This window comes from Leptinotarsa decemlineata, unplaced genomic scaffold, assembly GCF_025532065.1.
Source record: "Leptinotarsa decemlineata unplaced genomic scaffold, Ldec_3_MD MMD2_tig00026282_RagTag_RagTag, whole genome shotgun sequence".
In the NCBI taxonomy this organism is placed as follows: Eukaryota; Metazoa; Arthropoda; class Insecta; order Coleoptera; family Chrysomelidae; genus Leptinotarsa; species Leptinotarsa decemlineata.
This window is the reverse complement of record NW_027412668.1, coordinates 12,934,817-12,956,486: the sequence shown is the minus strand read 5'-3', so window position 1 is coordinate 12,956,486 and position 21,670 is coordinate 12,934,817. Positions and strand designations below refer to the sequence as shown.

General features: G+C 34.6%; 1 protein-coding gene across 1 annotated transcript in view; it reads right to left on the bottom strand.

The window, feature by feature from the left end:
- Nucleotides 1-14,315, bottom strand: part of LOC111512051 (uncharacterized) — a 176,056-nt gene extending 161,741 nt beyond the window's left edge. Inside the window, exon 1 of the mRNA XM_074179837.1 lies at nucleotides 14,062-14,315. Coding sequence (XP_074035938.1) covers nucleotides 14,062-14,125 — 64 coding nt within the window. The 5' untranslated portion in view covers nucleotides 14,126-14,315. The remainder of the gene's footprint in view (nucleotides 1-14,061) is intronic.
- Nucleotides 14,316-21,670: the final 7,355 nt, after the last annotated feature.

Here is a 21,670-nt window from a genome sequence, read left to right as displayed (position 1 = left end):
CATTGTAGTTGCGGAAGGTTATTAGATTGATTCATATAAAGCTCTGCGAGCGAGCCGCAAATAATAGAAATGGAACTTATTTTTCAAGAAACAAAACTCATTTTTCAAAGCACAGCTTGTTTGGCCCGAGGAAGACCCGAGACAGAATTTCATTTTATTTCCAGTACTTATAACTACTCCTTTGGAATGGGTACATTGTAAGGCATGTGACGCATTCATGAACCGACCGAAAAGCTGCTCATATGATGGAAATGTTTATTGGTATATGAAAGCACTATTCGTAGTTTTTGTTTGCCTTAGACAAAAATGAACTCTCGTTTCAATAGCAAACGATGTAACCGCTTTATCTCAAATCGTTGTGGAGTAATCAGTGTTTGGCCAAAGATATATTACGAGAGAAGAGATATACCTAGTGGATCCCACTTCTCAGGTGTTTAATCCCACTTCTGATGATATAATACCCGTCTAGCTAGCACTGTAGACTATGAGATTGATTCATATAAAGTTCTGCGAGAGAGCCACAAATAATAGAAATGGAACTTATTTTTCCAAGAAACAAAACTCATTTTTAAGAGCACAGCTTGTTTCCCAGAGAAACAACTGGGACTGAATTTTATTTTTATTTCCAGTACAACTTTCCTTTGGAAGGCTGTTATAAATTGCAAGATGCAATTAACGAAAGAGTCATTTATGAACTGTTCGTAAAGCTGGTCATATCAGAAAAAAGTTTCTTTGGGCTAGGCGAAAGTGAACAATCCATAAACTCCAGTTAAAATAGAGGATATAGACATAGTGGGTCCAACTTGTCAGATGTTGAATCCCACTTATGAAGGCATACTACCAGTCCAGCTGACAGCATATGCATCTATGGTCTGGTGGCCAGAGATGAAACAAACTACTGCTATTAACAACTTGAGCAGGTTGCAGAGACTTGCATGTTTGGGAATGACGGGAGCAATGGAAACTACCCCAATAGTTGCATTGGAGACACTATTGAATCTTCCTCCTTTACATCTTGTGAGAATTGGGAAACCAAGAGTGGGCTAATTCGGACTGAAAAACTCACCAACGTACATGGGTTTAGGTAGCTCAGAAATTTCGGAATTTTGGAATACGGCAGAAACACCTGGTATACAGATGGGTTGAAAACCAAACATGGATCGGAAGCTGGAATATACTGTGCGGGGAGAAATCTTCATTTCAGTTACCTGTAGTACACATCAGTCTTCAAAGCTGAAATGAATGCAATATTGCAATGAGCAAGAAACATTAATTCGAGGCCTCAACAAAAAGAGCGAATCAACATTTTCACAGCACTAGGGACACTGACGAATCCAAGTGACATCGAGTTAGTCTGGGAATGCCGTGAGGAATTAAGAAAATTGGCGAACAAGATACACAGGTATCATGAGCCACGAAAAAGCTGAGTGTGCTAGACAGTAATCCTCAAACCCATACATTTGCCCTGAACCAGTTGTGAGGGTACCAAAATCTTTGGTACGGAACCAGATTTGAAAATGATTCTATAAGAAATATGAAAAGTACTGGGAAATCAGGGGTAGGCTTTGAATGAATACAGGGCTAGTCACTGGACACTGTCCATTAAAAAGACACCTGAACAATGAAGGTTTCAGCTGCAGGCAATGCAACAAGCTGACAGAGACACAGCTCGTCATATTCATGCGAATGTTATAGGCTTTGGATCACATGAGGTGAACAATATATGCATAACCCAAATTGTGACCAAGAGAGTATGACCAGAGATTATGACCAGAGAGATCTGTACAGACTAGTACAGAGAATAACATTGTTGAAATGGATGTCATGAAATAGATTGGGGGAAAACGCATCATCCCTTGAAGCTGAAACGGCTTTCAGGAAGCAAAACATCACATCTTGGTCAAAGAAGTACGTTAAATCACACTTCTGATTCCATCTACCATATTACACTGTCATTCTTTTGATATAATACTTGAATTTTACCGCGATAGCGGTTACACACTCGACATACAATATCTAACATGGTATTGATAATTATATTGAAAATAGTGTCTAACAAACCGCTAATTGCTATGGAGAAAGCACAATCAGAAAATATTTTTTTCGTGTAATTCTATAGTGTGTCTCTCCGTCTGTCGAATGGCATGGTTTTCATTCACTAAAGAGGTTGTTTTCCAGACATTTCTTTCTACTTTGTTTCCTTTCGAAAAAAAGACCGAAAAGTTAATTGATTTTTTCCATAACTCCCATGAAATGATTTATTGATTCTCCGAAGTATGCTATAATTCTGAAATAGTAGGCACTAAATTTCAGAAATGACTGATGTTTTTGCTTTAATCTCTCTTGCAGTGGCGTACGGAAATTATACTAAACAGATGAGGAAAAATTATGATAAAATATATAGAATCACAACTTTGACAAAAAAGTTTTCGTTTTGATGCAATAATCTTTCTGAGAATTTTATGCCTACTATTATGGAATTGTACAATAGTAGGTTTACAAAATAGTTGTTGCCGCGACTTCATTCACATGTCCTGCAGTTTTGGAGTTTTCAAATATTTGACAAAATTTCTTGAATTGACATAACTTTTTTTTTAATGAACCGATTCGAATAATTTAGGCACCAAATCGGTTGAACCGATTTTTTGAGCGTGCACAAACACACAGAAAAACAGATTAACAAGCAAACCGACAATGATCACTTACACATTATATGCACTGATACTTTGAATAATAACTTTGAAATTCGTTCATGGAATCAATAGTTCACAGAAGAGACATAAAAATTAGGTGCCCACTTTTCTGATGGAAATCCAATATAACGTATTCAAAAAACACACCTTAACGTTAAATTTCTACTTCAAAGTTTATAAAACCGTTATACAATAGCATCTGCGGGCGTCACACCTGTTCTTCATAACCTCTATGCACTGTCAAATCGCAATGGGACCACTCACAGTGGACATTACACAGCATAATGTAGACATCCATACACAGATAAATGATAGTTATATAACGATTCACGAGTGTCATTAATTGCACCAAAATTTCTTGTAAGTGGAGAGGCGAATATTATTTTCTATGAACTGGAGGGAATTGTTTTTTCTCTTCATTCATATGCAATGTACTCTATTAAATATATATATATATATATATATATATATATATATATATATATATATATATATATATATATATATATATATATATATATATATATATATATATATATATATACCGGGTGTCCCAGAGCTTTTAGGCCAGCAGATATCTCAGTCACCTGCAGAAAAAAATTGAAAAAAAATATGTATATCATAGAAGACCACCAGCACTTTCATGTAGCAGAGCAAAATCCACCCCCTCGCGAGCAACCCCTGCGAAACCACCCCTAACTTTTGTTTTTCAAATGGCAACCCCATGTTGTTTGTCGTTCAACTGACAGCTCTTGTTATTTCTCAACCAACGATATATCATAATTGTTCGAGAAAATTGAATACGTTAGTGGGTACTATTAACTGGACTGATCGAATTGTTCTGCATTGTAGACACCAGAAAAAGTGGACGCTACGCAGAAAAAGAGGCGATAAAATGTTAGAACTTTTTGTGCTTCCTTTCATTCCTCTGATATCTGGATGACACATTGCCATCAGTCGTGATATTGTTGTTGAATATCAAAATGCCTTTTACCTTCACTCCCAACGAATACGTTGATATGCTTTTAATTTTTGGTGAATGCCGAAAGAATAAACGTGCTGCGGAGAGGCTGTATGGGCAGCGCTTTCCTGATCGTCGACAACCAGGTCGTAATACGTTTTCGTATGTAGAAAATAACATGCGAACGGGATCATTTCCAGGAAAAACAGATCAAGTACATCCTACTCCCGTGCGAACTGAGGAAAATTGCATAAATGTGTTGGCCTACGCCGAAGCACATCCTCATATTTCGGTTCGTGCATTGGCGGTAGAGATTGGGATCAGTAAGTCATCTGTGCAAAGAATTTTCAAACAGTACAAGTATCATCTCTTCAAAATTCATTTACACCAAGGACTCAGACCTACCGATTTCGAAAGACGAACGGCATTCATTGCTCACATTCAAGTTTTAGTCCATGACAATCCAAACATCCTCAATCAAATCTTGTGGAGTGACGAATCCCGCTTCCATAATAATGGTACTGTTAATCGACATAACATGCACTATTGGTCACAGGACAACCCTCACTGGATTAGAGAAACCAATTTCCAAACAATGTGGGGTGTGAACGTGTGGTGTGGTTTACATAATGGACGACTCATCGGGCCCCATTTTTTCCAAGACACTTTGACGGGCCACCGATATTTACATTTCTTGGAAAATTGTTTACCTGCCCTCCTGGAAGATATTCCACTTGAAGAACGACAACAAATGTGGTGGCAACAAGATGGTGCTCCTGCACATAACCATAATGTAGTTACTACATTCCTCAATGATACTTTTCGAGACCGTTGGATTGGAAATAGTGGACCTGTGCGATGGCCTGCACGTTCTCCAGATCTCACGCCACTGGACTTTTTCCTGTGGGGATATCTGAAACGAGTTGCAATGAATATTGACGATTTAACCCAAAAAATTTTAGAGGCTTGTCATACCGTTACTCCGGAAATGATTAGGGCTTCCTGTACTCGCGCGCTGATTCGGCGACTTGAAGCATGTGTGGCAAGTGCTGGCCAACATTTTGAACATTTTCTGTAGTATCATGTATCAAAATACAGATGACCTTAAACATTAATATTTCAATTATGTTTTTATTTTCTATGATTCTGCATGTCATTCTACCTACCATGATACATAATTGACCGAGAAATGAAAAAGACTGTAAGTTGAACCAAAACAAACATGGGCGTGCCATTTGAAAAACAAAAGTTAGGGGTGGTTTCTTGGGGGTTGTTTACCAGGGGGTGGATTTTGCTATGCTGCATGAAAGTGCTTGTGTTCTCCTATGATACATATTTTTGTTTTGATTTTTGTTCTGCAGGTAACTGAGATATCTGCTGGCCTAAAAGCTCTGGGACACCCGGTATATATAGAGGAGAAGGTAATCGTTGCTGACTAGTTAGGAATGGAACCAACAAATAATGGGGCTGAGCAGCAAATGAAAGAGTACTCTTTAAAGTTTGTCCAAGCTTTCGGAAATTTAATAAATTGTTTCCATCATCAGGGATGCTACAATATGATGGTGTAAGTAATATTAATATATAATTATGAGTGGTTAGACTTACAACTTTTTGAGGATGTTTCATACGGTGGTCATGTAAAATATTGGACACAACATGATGGATGAACATTGATACAATACATTTATAAAACTGGTTAAAGGATGTCTAATATTGGATAAAATATTTGTGAAAAACGTTACAGTTTAAAATTATTTTGAAGGAAGAATAATGTCACATGTCGAAATTTCACAAAACATTAATTTGGAGAGATTGACAGATAGTTGACATGACATATGTCAGTGGTTCTAGTGATAAAGGCTGTTACCAACTTTGACTTGTAAAGAATTATTTTGGAAATTTCTACCTGTGCAGCTTTATTCTTTTTTTATTTTTTCAAAAGTGAATGTAGGATAATAACAATTGGATTGAAATATATAATACATTATTCTATTAATGAATTCATTGAAACATTGTTATATGGATTTTTATCTAACGTCAAAAGATAGGAATATATCTCACTAAGATGATTAATGTCGGTTTTTTTGTTGATGCAATTTTCATTTTCAGCAATGAATGCCATTTCAAGAAAGGTTCTTTTTGTTAAATGTGTTTCACTAGCTAAGACCTTAGTGGCATCAAAATTCATATGGTGGTCAAATTTATTGACATGTGCTTTAGCTGAACATGTCAATAGACATGACATATGTCATGTCAACTATCTGTCAATCTCTCCAAATTAATGTTTTGTGAAATTTCGACATGTGACATTATTCTTCCTTCAAAATAATTTTAAACTGTAACGTTTTTCACAAATATTTTATCCAATATTAGACATCCTTTAACCAGTTTTATAAATGTATTGTATCAATGTTCATCCATCATGTTGTGTCCAATATTTTACATGACCACCGTATGAAACATCCTCAAAAAGTTGTAAGTCTAACCACTCATAATTATATATTAATATTACTTACACCATCATATTGTAGCATCCCTGATGATGGGAACAATTTAGTAAATTTCCGAAAGCTTGGACAAACTTTAAAGAGTACTCTTTCATTTGCTGCTCAGCCCCATTATTTGTTGGTTCTATATATATATAGAACCAACAATGTTATATATAACATTCCACTTATGAACAACAATTCAAAACAAATTTATGAAATATTTGTATTTAAAAGAGTACAGCAGTTCGCCAGGTTTTATGTCGTATGGACCAATCAGAGATGATTTTCACAGAGAATTACAGAGATGAATTTCACATCAAATTACTAGAAAACAGTAGATAAATACCATTTCTCTCACCAGTCAAATCTGCTCTATGTTCCGCTGCCTGGTTCGTCCGCGACAAATTACTTTTCATGTCAATCAACATAAATCCCCTATTGACAGAATTTGTTCAATATATAATAAATACACGAAGATCCTTAGGTTTGATATCTTTGAGGTATCATATTCAAAACTTAAATCTAACCTAAGAGAGGTCATCAATTCCTGATTCTGCTGATGAGTGTGAACATACATACCTAGTTCCCTACAATCATATCAGTTAACTAGGTTTTTTTATTGACATTATTATCGGTATAAGTCTCGTTTTTGTAATCTGATTTTTTTTTCTTTTTCTGCAAAACATTTTTATTTTTTAATCAAAAGTTTTACTTGTAGCTTCCAAGAAACATATTACTAGGCTCTGCCTGTTTGTTTCGGAAAATAAATGAAAATAATAGTTATTTATTATACAAGGAAAAAGGGTTAGATTTTAGCTCGAGGTTGTGTTGTTTTTTCTGTTGTTTTTTCTGTGCCGGAAAAACGACGATTCAATATTGAAAAAACATATTATTACAATATGTTAAAGTCAGAAAATTATCGATATACCTGTCATCAGAGATAAAATGTCAAACTTTTTTCCCGTCACAGAAAAAATATTATTGACCTGTTAATGAGCAACTTCAATATAATTAATATTTTTACTTTAAAAATTCAAAGATTACCAACCGCCAAAAATTACGATTTGAAACAGTGGCCATTTTTTACCACACTATTCATTATGCAGAATGAAAAAATTAAAATGTGAGCTAATAATGTATCCACATAGATTATTAAAAATCCAGTTCACTATCAATCTGGCGGTAGAAAACATCTTTAGAATGACCTTGGGTTTTGTTTTCATCGTATTTTGGCATCACGATATTTGCGTGTTAGTATGATTGAAAATAACCCAAAGGAAATTGAAAGCACGGAATGTGGGCTGGTTATCTTAAGCCAATGGTTCATCACTGGAGTTAAGCGATCAATTTTCGACGTAGTTGAGAAATTGAAATTTGAAAAAAAAATCATAATATTTTGAAATCTAGTATACTTGAAAATAGAGTGATTGTTCAATATTCCACTTGAGTTTAAGTTAATGATACATAAGATTAGAGACTCAGTACACTGAGAAAAGTGGACCTCTATGAAATTATCAAGGCCACTTGCAGTAAAATTATTTAAATGTATTTCACAACAAATTCTAGACAATTAATAAAATACATTTCAAAAATTCCACTGCAACTAGACGTGCTCACTTTATATAGGTGGATAGTTGAATTTATTGAAAATTATTTCAGAATTTATTCAGAATTACGGATCTAAAATGGAAGTTTCGAACTTGGAAATTGAAATTACGAATTTAATGAAGTAGAAAATCAATCGTCACCCGGTGTATGAGAGCAAAAACGACTGAAATAGAAACCAAACATATTCATACAGTTCAACTTAATCAAAATAGAAAATACTTCAAATGCTGGGCTTTTTGAAAGAAGAAAGGAATGTTGAAAAAGGGATTATTCAACTGAGGAGTGAAAATTCCAGCACTTTCTCTTATGGTCCAATGAGTGAGTGAAAGTCATTTTCAGAAATAGGTATGAGAGGGAATCAAATCATTTGACATTTCCCACTGAATATCTCAGTGAAGGTAGAATAAGAAAGCGGTTAGTTCAAGAAAATAAAAAAAATGAAATTGTAGATAAAACATGTTCTCAATTCATCACTACAAATGTTTTTTCTACGAACTCTGTTGGAGTTTTAAGTAAAAAGTGTGTAAAGTACTCGTATTATATGAGTATGTGAATTATTTACTCTTACTATTCAGGAACGCTACCATACATATAATAAATGTTCAATTTTCGTTCTTTTTGCTTCACATCTTCGAAATTTTCACTTCAATAAAAAATGCTTTCAAATATTTCAAGTTCTCATTTTCAAACTAATACACAACGCATTTGCACAAAACACCCCTTTCCAAAGTTGAATTCAAGGATGAATGTAAAACGAATAAAATATAACACCAGAATTTTGACAATAATGTAGAGGCATGTAAGTCCGTTATTACCAGATTCAATTAAATACTATTTCATTCTGTAGATATTCACCCAGAAACGTTCAGAAGAACTAGAATATTCTGTGCAGTATCACAGATATATTGTTTGACCAACGTATTTTTGCTACATTTTCTGAAACTTATTTTGAGAAATTTCTCACCTCTTGGAGTTAACATGAAATTTTGAAAGCTACGTCCATGTTGATTTTCTGAATAGTCGCTACTCAATATATGATTGTCTCTTGATTCGAAAAAAAAAACAAAAAATAGAACTTTTTTTTCATCTCAAGAAGATGAACAAACAACTTTTTCATAGTTTTGCCATAACTCCTATATCAAAGGAATGGCGATGAAAAGAGTAGTCTGTATATTACAAAAAAGTATGAATCTTATTGTCATTCATCGCTAGTATATTTCTACAGCTTGATTTCGAGAAGTCTTGTTTCTCCTTTTTCTCAGTGTATTTTCTGATTGTGAATAATCGAATATATATATATAAAGTAGTATAGGACAAGCCTATTCTGCTGTTTCAACATGTGAACGGTCGGCATAAGGAAGGAATTCAGAAAAATAGTTACACTATATACGGATCTGCAGACCTGTAGATACTAACTCGATTTTATAGGTGTTCGAGGCCAACAACAATTCAGGGTACATAAATTCTAATTCATCGCTTTGCACTAAGTGAAATATGAGGTGCCTATAGCGATACCAAAAGAAAGTTGAGAACGATAATAAATGCGGTTATTTGATCCTGCCAGAAATAGAGTATATATCGATTGTTCACATAATAAATAAAATAAAGGTGGAACAGATAGTGTTTCTTTGATACACTCAAAACCGACCAGGATAATATCAAATCACCATGGTTTAATTGAGATTGTGAATTTCATTCTCTCTTTCAAATTACAATTTTTCGAATGCGGTTCAATAGTGACTAGCAAAATATTGGCAAAGCATTGGAATATGGGAACACATGTTTCTAGAAATGATATGAAATCGAGAAAGGTTAATGCAGTCAAGCTGCTGGAAAATAATTCCATGAGAATCAAAAGATGAATAGATAAATACTAATCATTCCCATATTGATTTCAATCCAAGAGCCATCGGTGGACAGCTGTTTCGGCCTATTGGGCATCATCATTACCGGTCAAGCGGTCCTCGATTGAAGACAAAATGTGAATAACCAAGAAAAGTACTTAATGAAAATAACTGCGTAAACGTAAGCGAGACATAAGTGCAAGTTCATTTGGGTGGTGTGACACCCAAGAGAACTCGCCAAGTTTTTATGTCAGTGTTGGTGGTTTGAGCAATCAACCGACAACTGCGGTAGCAGAAATTTGGAAGCTAACCTGAAATGCCATCTCTTAAATGCCGGCTCTTAAATTGTTTCAGCCTATTGGGCTGAAACAGCCCAGCTGTTTCAGCCTATTGGGTATCGTCAGTACCGGGCAGGCGGTCCTCGATTGAAGACAAAATGTGAAAAACCAAGAAAAGTACTCAGTAAAAATAACTGCGTAAACACAAGCGAGACATAAGTGGAACCACCTATTGGTGTGACACCCAAGTCAACTTGCCAAGTTTTTATGTCAGTGTTGGTGGTTTGAGCAATCAACCGACAACTGCGGTAGCGGAAACTGGAAAGCTAACCTGGAATGCCATTGGTAAACGAATCCACATGTTTCTAGAAATGATATGAATTCGAGAAAGGTTAAGGCAATATATATATATATATATATATATATATATATATATATATATAATATATATATATATATATATATATATATATATATATATATATATATATATATTGCCTTAACATTTTCGATATCTGATTATTGTGAAATTACTGATATTGAATAACAGATACTTACTAGTAGTGAAATATAGCAGACATGATGATAAGATATATCTGATAAGTGCCTCATTACAACGCATTACACACCTGATTCATGAACACGTTTAATTATCATAATATATACCTAAAACATCTCAAGTGATATACTTCAAAATCATAGAAAACTGATTTTGGTGAATCAACAAGAAAAAATAAAACCGGTGGCTGAATAGTTTGAGAAGAAAAAAGAGAAATTATTCCAGACGTACAGAGTATTATATCTGGCCTACAATAGATCTCTGTAATTTCGAGGATGCTCCAAGCATGTGATTTCTACGTTGAATAACCGTGTTCAGCGACGTATAAAAAAGAAAGGATTCGTTTATTCGTTATATCTTTAGAATGACAAAAATCAATATTGAAGCCTTATTGCGAGTTATTCTCTAACGAGGCCAATGAGGAATATAGGAAACGAAATATCGAGAGCATCATGTCAGCATTAAAGTCGGAGTGTTTCGAAGAAAACATCCACGGTGAACTTTTATCATGTTTTTCAAAACATTGAGAGAATTGCGATTATATAGTTCAAACAAGCGATTTATTTGACAAAAGTATAGAGAGCAAATGTGAATCAAAATATCAGCCTTCAAAAAAGCATTCGCTGAAAGTAATCTGATTTTGATGGACTTTTAAAAATATTCACTAAAACACCTTCACTCAGGATTGTTCGTATTCCAAAACACTTATTTGAGTATTGTCTTTTTTTATATAACCTATCCTATAATGTCAGAGAACAGATAAAACCGCAACTGCGGTTAATAGGATAAGAAGGAGTAAATAAAGATTTCAGTAAACAATAATTGTCACTTTCTCCCACCATTTCATCCACTGTAATTTTTCTTCATACCGAATATATTAGACCAACATCCCAAATTGGCCAAATCTACATCACCGTTACTACCAAAGATAAAGATCGCCCTTAGCATGTGACATATTTCGAATATTCAAAAAAACTACAGCGATCTGAAAAATTTCCAAAATTGAGAAATGAAAATATCATGTTTATAACACCATTATGAATGAGGTGAGTTTTTTTATTCATTTCGAAAATGTATGTCATTTTCACTTTAGCACAATCAATCATTTTATAGATATAGAAAAAAACTTTGATACGAGTGATACTATCACTACATATTTGAACTGAAAAGTGGATATTTTTAGGATAGAATAATTTTTGGAAAAGATAGGTTATGTATTTCTACTTCTTTATCTTTATATAAAAAATGTTGAAAACTTCCATAGATAGGAAGAATTAATTAATTTCAAAATGAACTCTTTGCAAACATGCGTAGATCATGCATAAAAGTCACTATCAGTAACAATTTGGAAAAAATATCTTATTAAAAAATACTATCATATAAACATTTAATTACACGAAAGAAAAAGTACTTTCCAAACATAACATTCGTTATGTTTCTGAATCATCTTAGATGAATGCGCATCAACATAAGAACAAAATAGCAATTCTGGAATTTAATGAAGTGTCCTACATGAATGATGCAAAATTCAATAAGAATATTCATTTAAAAGTACAATTATTAAAGACACTATGCTCGAATATATGGAGAGAGTGTAGTCGAAGTAACCGGTATTGTGCATATTTAAAGTTTCGGCGCTCTCAAGAGCCAAAAGTCCAATACAGAAAAATAAAGCCGCTCCAACTAGTCCACGTGGACTGAAGAATTGGCGGTTCGTGGTGAATGATTATTACTAACCGAGTTTCATGATTGGCTGAAGAGTCATAGAATTAAATTTGAAGCCATGTTACGGTGACGAATAGAATGCAAGCCGTCGTGTTGTCAATGTTCAGTTCAGGAACTGATCGCGATTTTAGTGTTGGAATTCGATATTGGCGCAGTAATAATTACTAAAATTGTTGTTATCTGATTTGACCGAAATTCCTTACTCAACTGTACGTAAAATAGTCAAAAACAAACCTTATGAACGCAAGACGCGATGTGATACGGGATTATGGAAGGTAGGTTGCACTATATCGTTTACTTGAACTATACATAAATGACTAAACTCGTATTTTTCAACTGTAGGAGTTGTCTTCACTTGACATGAGACCGGAGAGCCGGCACCCTAGTCATCCGACTAACTTAACGCAGCCAGTTGCATTAACTTCGTCGCGTATTCTTTTCGATTTTAATAAAATCACTATTATCCACAATAATGTTTCGATTCGTATTGAAAATGTGTTATTTTACCAATAAGTTTCGATTGAGATTTCTGAATAGCATATATAAATTGTAGATATTCATGAAATACCAGGATTTGAATTGATCAATTGTTGTCTTATTTTCGTGATGTTATGTGAATCAGTGAAGTGTGGCATTTCGTTTTTTATTTTCATTTCGGTCTCTTATATCTGTTGAGTTGACCCAGTAGAGTTAGGGTCTAGTCAGTGTCATAATCATAATATGAAATTGAACCTGGGGGTTTCTGTAGAAGCATTTATGCAAAGTTTTGAAATTGAGAATTTGATTTCATTGATTCAATTAAATTTGTGTGAATAATGTCTAACTAGACCATTAGATATACGTACGATTTGAGAATAATGACTAGATGTTAATTTCGAATTGAAGGGGTTATATTTTCAGGAGTGATTAATTTTTGGGAAAGAAAGTTTTTGGCTTTCTACTACTCCATCTTGATACAAAAAAGGTATGAGGGAATCTTCCAAAGAAAGGAAGGAAGTAATCAATTCGGAAAATAAGTAACTCTATACATGGATGTGTAGATCAGGCAAAGAAGTAACTTTCAGATACACACTGAAAGAAAGTCCTCCTGAAACAGCTACTTTCATATAAACATTGAATTACACGAAAGAAAATAATTCTTTCGAAACAAATACTTCTATATGAACACTGAATTATACAGAAGATACTTTTCTCTACTCAGTTTGTATTTAAAACATTAGTTGTGGAATAAAAATCAGATATCATTCACATGAGTTCTACTTTGAATGAATGGTAATAAATTGCACTCACATGGAACACTGTCACCCTCACTGGTATACACCAATGTTTCGCCTTAAGACACTTGCCCCAAGGCTCTTCAGTACCAAATTGGATAACATAGAAAATACACACACTTCATTCATGAATTACGATTTTGAATGTCACGGAATAAGCTTGATCTGCTTATGTCATCGATGACATCGTAATGACACTCCTAAAAATATAACCCCTTCTATTCAAACTAGGAATTAATTTTATGATACTCATTTTGCAAAGTAATGATTCTTCTAGATGCATATGAAAACATTGACATAGCTTGTTAGAAGTAGTTTTAGTAATTTCCTGATGATGCTAACTTGGTTAGCGAAACGCGCGTCGAGAAACCGTATTTTCGTTCTGGTGAGAGAAAAGTGTTTTCAATGAACCCATTTCACGCCAGAGGTTACACACCCTACTCATGCAGTAACTGTTTTTGCATGTAAATATTTTTTTATTTTTCTGTCCAATTTTTCAACACAGTCCCCCCTATTACATCAAGTAAAAAAGCAGGTATTATTATTACTGAATGGTAAATGAACATATCTGATAGGTGTTCATTCAAAAAATAGTTTTGTAAAAGAGCAGATAATACTGAAAAAACTCACGTGTTATAAAAACTGCTGAAAAAATAGCAAAGTTGCGTTTGATATCGTTGACGACAGTATACATAATATCAATTCCTTTCACTCCACTTGCAAAAAAACGTGCTAGTTATGTAGAGTCACTCTCAGAAAAACGCGAGAAGTTCGAAAATCACGACGGTCACGTGGCAAGCGATCAAAATGAAAATCGACTATACTCCTCAACGTTTTAGGAGAGACTGGCTTCAGTTTGAATTGGTTCGAAGCTTGGAAGTTTAAAAGAGCGTTTCAACTATTTGTCGCGTCGACAGCGCGAAGTTAGCGACAACGTTGTCAAGTCTCACAATTTTCCTGATAAGTTAGATTTAGATTTTTTGTTCATGCCTAAGTACATATTTTGTCATTTTTTGAGAATTATCAAAAACTTCTTTAGCTTAGGTTGACGGACGTCAAAAGATTGTCCCTAAAACCGTGAATGTATACCAGAATTCAAAAGTTTTGATTTGTACTTGTGTACTTATAAAAATTTGAACGGGCTAATGATATTAACGTAAATACACAAGTCATATTCAGTATTTGAATGACAGAAGGTGTTTCCATTGAGACACTTGAATCTTACCGACTACAAAATGTCAAGAATCGAAGTGATCATTAGAAAAACAAATATATTTTGGAGTATTATCGAATATCAATAACAAAACCTATGAAACATGTCTATTCCAGGTGTCACATCGGGTAACTATTATGAAAAATTCGTTGATGCTGATATCGTACACCAAGAAGCTGATAATCGTACAGGCTTCAGTGAAATTTTTTAGTGTTAATCTGGCAACATTGCCGTGTTACGTTCGTATGTTTTAGAATAGTTCCTTCCTATTTCATAGCATACCTAAGTTACCTGTGAACAATGAGTAGGATAAAGATGCCTGATATCATTCAATTCGTGAAAATCACACCATTGATGACGAACTATGGTATGATAGGACCAGAATTGTAAAAATATAAGAGAAGGGGAATCGTACGATGGTGATGTGGAATCTAGTTGTACTCATGTGGCCTATTCCGAGAAATTTGAGTCAATATTTTGTTTTTGATGACGTGCATCTTTACTGATGAATGATATGTTTTGATCGAGTATCATTTTGAGTACCTTTTGAAAATACAGACTGTAACTGAATAAGTGTAAAATATTTAAGGAGGTGATTCCTCATCGAAAAAAAGATAGGATCTTTCATATAAAAAAAACTGCATTGGAACATCCCTTGTTAAGATACAGCCCCTTAAAGGGGGTACATAAAATTTGTATAACAATTTTTTTCACAAGCACTGAAAAAGTTACAATATTGAAATTAACCTGACGTTTTGTACCACCAAAAAGACACTTAGCCAATAATTTATTTGGTTTACCCCAAAGGGGGTAAGGGGTGGAAAACGCAACCCCTAAAATTTATTTCCAGTGTAATTTTTTGTCTTATTATTTGTTTACCATTCAAAAATCTATTTCCGATAGTCTGTTTCATTCTAAACAAAAAATGTCTCTTAGGTTTTTTGCCCAAAATAAACCAGTTCGCAGCAAAACATTATTTTACGAACAACTACAGAGATACATTGTCATAAATGCGAACTGGATTTATTGTTATTTTGTAGTTAGTACCTGCATTAAACGATTAAAGGGTAAAAAACAAAACTAATTTATTAATAATAAAACACAAAACATGTAGAAATCATAGTAAATGTTCAATATGTCTACCTTCAGATATTACGCATGCGTCTAGACGTCGGCGCATTGAGCCACTTATTCGCTCAAATATTCCTGGAGTCTCTCTGATTACCCTGCACGCATCGATGATGCGGTTTCTTAAGTCCTTTACATCGCGAACAGGAGTACGATAAACCAAATGCTGTAAATGGCCTCAAATAGAGAAATCGAGAGGATTGAGATCCGGGGATCGAGCGGGCTAGTTCTGTGGTCCTCCACATGCATATGTTTCAGTTTAATGCTGACGTGCTACTTGACTAAAATGGACGGGAGCCCCATCATGCATAAAAACATCCTTCCAACGTCCAAAGGAACTTCCTCCAGCAGTACTGGATGCACTTCTCTTGAAAATTGAACGTATGCTTCACCATTTAATTGAGGAGGTAGAAAATGAGGCCCAATTAAATCATCCCCAATAACTCCAAGCCACACGTTAAGAGAAAACTGTTCTTGATGGTTAGTTTCGACAATAGGGGTTTTCATCAGCCCATATGTGGTAATTATGAAAATTAATAATCTTGTCCCGAGAAAAACTACATTCGTCTGTGAATTCTATCGTCTTCAGAAAGTCACAATTTCTTCTAATCATTTCCAGCATCCAATTGCAAAATTCAAGACGGTTCGGAAAGTCTCGAGGTAACAGTGCCTGTACTCGTTGCAGGTGGTAAGGGTATAAGAGTTGTTCCTGTGATCAACATTTAGCTGGAAAGCAATCTTTCTAGTACTGGTACTAGGTTGTTCTTTAATTAAATTAAGTACTGCTTCCTCAAACTGTGGTGTTCGTACTTCTCGATGGCGACCACAATCCTGCGTTCTTTTGTCGAATGAACCATATTCTTGTAATCGTTGATGAAGTCGAGCAAATATTCTATGTGAAGGATGCTGCCGTTGAGGATACATTTCAGCATATTTTCTAGAAGCTTCTAAACCATTTCCCTGCGACAGACCGTAAACGTAATGCATATCAGCCATTTCCTCATATGTGTATGCCATTTTAATAACAAGTGAATTATTAAAGTAACAAATTAAGAACAGAACAACAACACACAATTAGTATTAATTCAATTTCGAAAATTCACAAACTGACAGCGTCATACCAATTTAATTGTCACTATCGCTAGTGCGACCTACTAGATATATTAGTTTCGTATTTTTGCATTTATGACGAGGTATCTCTGTAGTTGTTCGTAAAATAATTTTTTGCTGCGAACTGGTTTATTTTAGGCAAAAAATCCAAGAGAATTTTTTTGTTTAGAATGAAACAAGTAAAACAAAAAGTTACATTGGAAATAAATTTTAGGGGTTGCGTTTTCCACCCGTTACAACCATGGGGTAAATCAAATAAATTTCTGGCTAAGTGTATTTTGGTAGTACAAAACGTCAGGTTAATTTCAATATTGTAACTTTTTTAATGCTTGTGAAAAAGTTGTTATACAAATTTTATGTACCCCCTTTAAGGGAGGATGCACCAATGAAATTTCTTTATATGAAAGGATGATGAGGAATCACCTCCTTAAATGTTTTACACTTATTTAGTTACACCCTGTATATCAGTTTTGTGGTTCTTTTTTTTAACTGCTACAGTTAAAAAAGGATAACATATCATACGATATTACCACAAGTATTGCTCTATTAAAAATTGAAAATGAAATATGTGGCATTATTGCTATGCAGAAGAGGTTACTAAAGGTAACTGTATTCCTCGGTATATTGTTGTCTGTCTACTTATATTGAAATAAAAATATAATATTGCCGGGAACCGGTAGTTTCCATAAAAGAAATCCTAAAAACCGTTTTTTTTTTCACGAAATATCACTTTTAAGTAACGATCAAAATATAATAAAATTATCTCTATCAATAGTCACATTCTTTGGTCAATTTTTTTTTATTTCGGAACACCAGAACAATCAGTGGCGTTGTTGACAGTTTGGAATAATTTCTTCTAGAGGGTCAAGTAAAAATCAATAGATAGATTTGGAAAGCTGAATACACTTATTAAATTATTAATTATTAATAATTTATAATTATTAATAAATTAAATTAATCGAAGAGGTTTTTGTATTAAAGTGTATAATTTTTAAAATTCTTGCAAAGCGCTTTCGACTTTCGTCATCATCAGTGCTGTCAAGTAAAAATCAAGTAAAAATCAATCTGTGATAGATAGATATGCAAGGTGTAGCATAAGTAATTCAAAATATTCAAATGACGTATTCGTCATTATTTATTTCAAATTGCTCTAACTTTTTTGACAGTAAACTTTTGGCACTTGTCATGAAAAAACCTAATTTCTACACCTTCTCCAAGTAAAAAAGGTACACTTTCTCAAAAACGCTAGAGGTGATCGTTTTCGAGATATTTTCTATATCGATGCATATTACGAGAACATTACAATAACTAAGTATGTGATGGATCTCATCAAATAAACAACTTTTTCCTATGACATGTTTATCAAAAAATCATTCGTTTTCGAGATACAAATAACTACAATTGCAAAAAACTTCTGACAAAAACCAACCCTATTTTGAAAAATTTCAACAATTTGTATCTCGAACGAGATCCACCACATACTTAGTTTTTGTAATGTTCTCAGTAAACAGGCGCCTTATTGATAACAAGCTTTTTCAAAATTCGCCTGAGTAGAAGTTGCCGAAAAGTAATTTCCCGCATTGAGGATTCTAGTGTAGGTTAGGTTAGGTCTAAAGTGAGTGGGTCTATTTGACCCTCCGCCGCAACCCGCAAGGGTTTATTGTGGCTCACACCTATTCACACTTGACCCAATATACCCAGCTTCTTAACGAAGCCGATTAGTTTGTATGGTGGATGGTCTTTCATGTCAGATGGTAAGAGTACGGCTCTGCCGAACTCTAAAAACCTGATTCTGTCCCCAGCGGGGCAGGCACAAAGTATGTGCTCTGCTGTTTCATCATTTTCCAAACAGAGGCGACACACACTGTCTTCTGACAGTCCGAGTCTCTACAGATGATGATTCAAAAGACAGCGACCTGTAAGAAGGCCTGTTAGACATCGTAGTTCATCCCTACTGTAGTCCAACAAATGTTTGGTATCAAGCTTCGAAGAGTGAACAAACGCCTTGGAGTGAGCCAATCCAAGATTCTGCCAGAAGTCCATAAATCTTCTTGCCATCCGGGTGTTTGATCTTTGTTTGGCAAAGCCTAAAGCGATGCCAATGACAATGACTCCTTTACAAAGGAGTCAGCAGCCTCATTGCCTTCCAAGCCAGTATGACCAGGAATCCAGACCAGAGACAATCTGTTAAATCTTCCTATCGAGAAGAGTCGTTTTTGGCAATTTACTACAAATTTAGACGTTGCTCGGTTGGAGCAAAGAACTTCCAACGCCGCTTGACTGTTCAAAAATGTTTTTTTATTGACTTGTGTATGAGGATGGATTCTTCCAATATCTCCGCATACAATTCATTAGCGTAAATTTCCGCTTGAAATACAGCCGCATAGGTTCCTAGGCACGTTGATATCTCTGTCCTGGCTCTGCGACTGCACCAGAACCAGAAGGTATTTTTGATCCATCTGTAAACCAACAACTATCTGCTCTCAATATTTCCTTCTCCCGGAGAATCCAGTCCTCTCTACTCAGGAACAGTACTTTATAAGGCAACTTGTAGTCGACAGTTCGAGGCATGAAGTCAGAGGTCATTTCAAGTATGATGTGACTTCCAGTGTCAACCATCAGTCTGTTGCCTACTGCATTGAATTTATTTATGCAATTGGCAATGTGCACAAATCTATATGTACTCTATCTAGTCTCTCTCTCCAGAAAAATGTGGAGAGGAGGTATATCTAGAAGGATCTCCATAGCCGCTGACGGTGTGGTACTGATGGCACCATTGATGCCCAGACAAGCCTGTTTCTGTAAGCCAGAGAGCTTTGCCTGGGCCGTTTTCTGTAAAGCTTTCGACCACCAGGCAATAGCACCATACGTGATCATTGGTTTGCCAATCATGACATGAATCCAATGGATTTGGTTGGGACCTAAATCCCAAGTTTTACCACAAATCCACATTTCCATAGGGACAGTCTGGCTTTATGTAAAACTTTTTCCAAGTGAGCGTTCCAGGTGAGTGTTTTATCAAGGACAATGCCAAGATATTTCACCTCCGTTCCAAATGGAATGACCTCACCATTGAGAGAAAGTGGCGTTGTAGTGTAGTGGGTTGTGCCTTTCCCAGAAAATCGACTGTGGAGTGAAACGCAAATTGTGCAGCTGCTTTATAGCAGCTTCATAGGCTTATTAGCTCAATTGGCACTGCATTTTCCGAACTAGACCGGCTTCCTTACGTCGTGGTGATGCTTATATAATATATCGATGGAAGTCTTTGGAAGCCGATGGAACAATTCTCGAAGCGACACGGCATTCCAGAAAGATAAAAAAAGTGAGACATTGAGCCTTTTCCCTGAGAATAGTACAGCGAACGTGTCACGAGAGGCAGCACTAGTAGTAGGGACAAACATAAACTATTCACATGTAAAACAGTGTTATTTACGTAATATTAATTCATTATTTGAAAATATAAATCTGATATAAAAAATTATTTTGTGCTAATATAATGCTAACAAAGCATTGCTGTTTTGCGAATTATACGTCGGATAATCGATATCCGGAAGAAAACGTGTTTTTTATACCATTTATAGAACCTCATATTAATGAAGTTAGATGTTAGAAATGAATACATGCTTCGAGGAGAGTGGATTTGACAGTGCAAAAAATAAATAAATATTCATATGAATGCTCTAAACATAAAAATGTTAGTTAATCACCATTGATTAGAATGTGATATAACCTCAATCGTTTATTAATAATTTATTAATATTCATTTATTATATTTAATTAAATATATTTCATTACTATCTATATTTGATTCATATTTCACTCCGAAACCAATCTGAAATTCATAATTATTTTAAATTTCTTTTATTACAGTTTGAATCTACCGCTACTCTTTTACTAGGGTCTGTATACTTTTTCAGTGGATAATTTACAGCAATATTTCGTTCTAATGTATCCACAATTTCTGTTGGATGCTCATCATTTTCACCTGCATCTGGCAGAAAATCCCGCGATAATAATATTCCATGCGTAGATATAATCAAGTCAGAAAAATGAGTTCAGATTCATATTTCATTCTTTGGAGTATTTTTTGTATGATAACCAAGACCGGTTTTTCTCCGGTGGATATTTTTGAAATATATATATATATATATATATATATATATATATATATATATGAAACATATATATGAAATTTTTGACATGCAAATAAAATTGCGAAATATTTTTTTGTTTGAGCATAGTTTTTCTCGGTGTCAGCAAGAGCTCTAGACGCAAATGAAACCTTTTTATTGTTTCGTTGTATGATTTCAATATTCAATGGTACTCCCTGTTTATTGTGTATTTCATAATTAGCATTAATGTAAGTAGGTTGTGAGGTACGAAACTTGGTAATGTCATAATAATTTTGTAATAAAGCCGTTATGGATATAAACTTAATGGAAACTATCATATAACACTAAAAATATAAAAGAACTCTGCTATGATTTTTCGTCTGGTTACGAATGCTTCGTGCAAGGGAAAAAGTTGTCGAATGTGCTTCGATACTGACGATAATCGTATTTTTTTTAACTTTGAATTGTAGTTACCTACATCTTAGGAAATTGCTGGCGTGTGAAAATATTAAATATTTTCTGGAGGAGTTAGAAATATGTAGGAACAATCTTTGTAGGAGAGAATTTCCAAATCCAGAAAATGTTAATTTGGTTGTTGTCATCGATACGATGACTTAACATATTGTCTCTGGTGTGGATTCCTGGCCATACTGGTCTGGAAGACAATGAAACTGCT